The sequence below is a fragment of the Eurypyga helias genome, unplaced genomic scaffold (assembly GCF_000690775.1).
Source record: "Eurypyga helias isolate BGI_N326 unplaced genomic scaffold, ASM69077v1 scaffold7871, whole genome shotgun sequence".
In the NCBI taxonomy this organism is placed as follows: Eukaryota; Metazoa; Chordata; class Aves; order Eurypygiformes; family Eurypygidae; genus Eurypyga; species Eurypyga helias.
Genome location: NW_010231433.1, coordinates 59,608 through 64,463, shown reverse-complemented (window position 1 = coordinate 64,463; position 4,856 = coordinate 59,608). Strand labels below are relative to the sequence as shown.

General features: G+C 37.1%; 1 protein-coding gene across 1 annotated transcript in view; it reads left to right on the top strand.

The window, feature by feature from the left end:
• Positions 1-1,703: 1,703 nt before the first annotated feature.
• EML4 (echinoderm microtubule associated protein like 4) overlaps positions 1,704-4,856 on the top strand; it is a gene marked incomplete at both ends in the record, with an annotated part of 60,857 nt that continues 57,704 nt past the window's right edge. The window contains one exon of the mRNA XM_010161076.1: positions 1,704-1,886. Within this exon, the coding sequence (XP_010159378.1) occupies positions 1,704-1,886 (183 nt within the window). The remainder of the gene's footprint in view (positions 1,887-4,856) is intronic.

Genomic DNA, 4,856 nt, shown 5'->3' with positions numbered 1-4,856 from the left:
CCCCCCCTTTTGCTTCTTTTAAGGAAATGTCAAACTTCTCTCTTCTTTGTTTGGACTGCTGCTCAAGCATAAGATGAGATATAAAGATCATAATGTTTTGAAAATAATTGTCACTGTTTTCTGCAGTGTTCATTTTGACTGGTCCACTGCATGTGTTTAAAGGCTAATACTGCAAGGATAGCAGAAGTGTGAAGCATATGGTACTGCTCTCAGTCCATTTACTTCCCTGAAGTAAAACTGTTTCTTCATGAATTAATTTGCGTGAATTACCTTGTGGAAATTTTGTTAGTGTTGTGCAAGTATTATTATGATTCTTTATTTTGCTTGGTTCAATTCTTGCTCCTTCAGTAACAAGTGTATGTTTTAACTGAATGGAAGTTGGCATTAAACTCCTTAATTTCTTTCATATTTAATTAATCAGCGGGGTTTGGCCCAGTGTTTCTTTTGCTTACATTTATTTTAAAAGTGTCCTTGTGCAAGTATTTCAAACTTTAAGGCTTTTTAAAGTGAAAAATGGAGTTTTAGGATTGTGGCTGATATTACTTTCTATTTTTCCCTTGGTATGTCTTTGTAAGATGAGTGAAGTAAAGTTTAGATTGTATATAATCGCAGTAATCGTATCCAGCTATTTACCCGTATGTGTGAATTTGTATATATTTCAAAGAATATGGACTCATACTGTCTGTTTGTATAATACAGGTAGATTTTGTAAGCCTGTATTAGAAGTTCCTTCCTGAATTTTTATTAAGCCTAAATCAGGATGAATAAGGAATTCAGTACCTTGTGATTGAGCAACATACTCTTGCATGGGTCTTTTTTAGCGGTTGGCCTGTGATTTGTTGGAACAGCCAAATTAAAAAAATCTGTTATGTGTTATTTTGGCTTGGCTGAAATAATGCAAAGAACTGTCAAAGGCAAAGAGTATGCAGAAGCTGTAATTTCCTTTTTACCACTGAAGAATAGATTTGGCTGGATTATGCCTTCAATACTAATCTGTCTCTGTGTGGCCAAACAGATTTTTGGAACCTTTTTGTAGCGTATTTATTTTCTGTTCACTTCAGGCCAAATGTTATAATGTAATATACTTTTTTGGCACATGCAGGGTGGTGATGTGAAAAAAAGTTAGAGAGAAGGAATTGAAGTTAAGAGCTCTGATTTAGACCATTGAAACTGAGATTGCCACTTGATGCAATTACGTCGTGGCCAGCAATACTTGTGTGTTCAACTGCGGAGGGTAGTTGTTGGTTTTTTTTTTAATAACTTTACATCTTGCTTTAAAATTAAGGATTACATTTAAAATTCATCAACAGTTCCAAAGAATATATTGCAAATTTTTATCATAATTATATACCTTTTTAGTTGATTCAGTTGGCTATTTAAATAAGCTTAATGTCAGTCTTCCTTCTACTGGTGTGTTTTGCTTTCTGCACTGTTTTAACAGAAAACACATTTCCTCTTCTGATTGTAATAGGGCCACGCTCCTTAGGTCTTCTGTCTTAGCTAATGATTAGTATCATTTCTTCTGTCTTGAAGCATTGATTTGATACATTTAACATAATATCCATTCCTTCTTTGCCTGAACATGTTTGACCGTCTTCAGTATTTCTGAGCTATGGGACAGACGTAGTCGTGTCATACGTGCTTCTTTCTATGGCTTTAAGTTTAGAACAAAGCTGTTAAGTGCCTCTTTCTACTCCCTACAGATGACAGCATCTCAGCTGCTAGCACGTCTGATGTCCAGGACCGTCTTTCAGCCCTGGAGCTGAGAGTACAGCAACAAGAAGATGAAATCACTGTGCTGAAAGCAGCGCTGGCTGATGTGCTAAGGCGTCTTGCTATTTCTGAAGACCATGTAGCTTCTGTGAGAAAATCGGCACCAAGTAAAGGTGAGCCCATACTTCGTAAATTCTTTATAGAGTCAGAATGTTCTCCGTTGATCACGGCTTCTGTCCTTTTTGTCTCATCTGGAAGGACAGTGTATTTTGAGCTGGAGGGGTTAGTTAGTGGTTTCACAGTACATGACTAATAGATATCTGACATACGCTTGTTAATTTTGCTGTTTGTTAACATTTTAATGTGATTAACACCCCTGAAAATTTACCTTCTTGTTAAAAGGTTCCTGTTTTAATTTATATGGTGAAATGGTTCACAGCCTCGGTCTTTAACCTGCCACTGGGGATTCTGGGGCTTATGAGCAGGTCTGAGTCTCAGCTTTGACTTCACCCAGAAGTTATTCAACTGCAGGGGTGTATTAGAAGCTACATTTTCCACTGCTCCTAAATTACACACACACACACACCCCCCTCCAAACCAACAAACAAAAACCTAAAAAACATTGCCACCAAATAAGGAAGTTTCTGAATTTCGTTGATTTTTGTCCATCTATAGAGATAACTCGTCACCAGTAGGATTCTTGTAAGTGGTGGTCATATAGCTGCTCAGCAATATCGGTTTTGCCAAGTGGCTAGTAACTTCTACATTGTAACTTTGAAATATGTAGGATTCTTTACAGCAACTAGATGCTGTTTGCAATAATTTTTACATACTCCACACACCACACCACCCCCACCCCCACCCCCCATTTCTTATTCTATCCTGGAAAACTGTTTGGATCAAGTTATTTGAAGTTACTCCAACTTAAAACTGTGTATTCAGGGACAACTACAGCTATGTTTGTTTGTCATACATCCCCTGATTAAATAAAAGTTTGGATCTTATTTCAGATAACTCACAGTTCTAATTCACCATAAATGCATGTGTCCCCATCAAACCATGTAGCTCAGTTTTCTGGACTCAATCCCTGTGTTTCAGCCTCGAAGTATACCTGTTACACTAATGCCAGTATCACACTGAACTGACACATCAGGGCCTATGTTTGTCTGGGTGACTGCGTTATATAGGCTGAAAATGCAAAAGCTGAAAATGCTGGAACTTTGAATTATTTTAGATGTGGCAGAGAGAACAAATTCCTTAATTAAGTCTTTTTGCAGTCTCTCTGCCAGATGGAAGGAAGTGATGATGCTTAATTGTCTTGAACTCTGAATCCTGCCATTCTCTCTTGCTTGCTAAATGGTGGACTGTTGTCATCCCTGCTTCTAAATACAGCTTTTATCTACCCAACATGCATCTCCGGTCTCATTGAGACTGAGACTTCTTTCTCTGACTCTGTGTAAATAGAGCTCTAGCAAGTATTTTGACTACATCAATCTTCACTGTTCATTATGACAAAAAGAATGTCCAAGTGGAAAACTGTGGGCAACATGCGTGCAGCATGAGACCTTATTCTTCCCATTTAAATCCAGAGGATCTGGGTTATGCACAAATATGGCTGAAGACCTTTGTCTTGGAGCTGTCTAATACCCAGCAAACTCCATGCAGAGGCAGAGTGAATTTGCTGTGTTCTGCAAAATGCCTTGAGGCCACCTCCTTACTGGCACTCCAGGGCCCTTAGGGCCATACAGAGTTCTCCAGGTGAATTTGTTCAGTGAAAAATAAATTAACTATTTCCTGAGGGGCAAGTATCTAAATATCTTCAGCTTTGTGCTGTTATATCTCTACCAGTTAATGACAAGAGCGCATAACTGAAGAGGGATATGGGGGCAGGGGCAGAGATGTACACGTATTAGCTAATACATTGAACTTAAATGAGTTATGACTTCATTGGCATTGTATTTAATTTGCAATGAATGTGTCCCCATTGTCTTCAGTTACCTGATACAACCAGGCAACACCTTCACCGCACTGTTTATCGTTAAATCAGCTGCATGTTGATGGCATAAAGATGTCACAAAAGAAAATGTTTGCGTACAGTCACTGGAATTTCGTACAAGTCTAAAATTAATCTTGAAGAATGAGCTTGATGTTAATATTAATTTAAAATTAAACATCAATATTTTGATAAATATTTCAAAACAAGTTTATACATAGCTTTTTGCAATGCCTTAGGTTCTATGTTTGGGTTTTTTTTTGTACTTTGATTTTAAAGAACTCTTGAAATGTTTTAACAAAGAGAAATGCATTATTTTTGTGAGTAAGAAGGACTGGCAGAAGATCTGAATACAAAAGTAATGCTCAAGGAAGTAATTGTTTGAAGTATTTGATGGGTACATAACAGGGTCTTACTATTCATGTCATGGTTGCTGCAAGGGTTATTGTATTTCTCCAAAACTCTTTTTATTGTTCATGATCCTGTCAAGGTTTCTTCATTACAACAATTGCAGTTTCATGGTAAATATTATAGGTAGGTTTTCTTTAAAAAAATGCTGAGGCTTTGATTCACAGAAGTATTTGTCTCTACAGCAGCCTTTAACTATATGCTGACATAACTAATGAGCGAAGACAATAGATGTGTATGTATTTCTGAATATATTGAGAGAGATGTGTTTAATTTGAAGTATGGCAACACAGTGAGATAAATACTTTTAAAATAAACTGAACATAGAAGAATCATAGTACCGGAAAAAGCCGTATTGAATCTTTCCAACAAACAGAAGGGGTTTTAACTGAATAAGAGACAATATCTAACCCAGTTTGAAGGAGTCTTTCCCACTTGCTGCTGAAATGTGTTTTCTAAAGCCTGTCAGTTTTCTCTTGTAGCCACCTCAGCAGTGTCTTTGAAAAGAAGTTTTTCATAGGCCAAAAATAAATGATAGTACCGGAAAAAGCCGTATTGAATCTTTCCAACAAACAGAAGGGGTTTTAACTGAATAAGAGACAATATCTAACCCAGTTTGAAGGAGTCTTTCCCACTTGCTGCTGAAATGTGTTTTCTAAAGCCTGTCAGTTTTCTCTTGTAGCCACCTCAGCAGTGTCTTTGAAAAGAAGTTTTTCATAGGCCAAAAATAAATGTTATACAC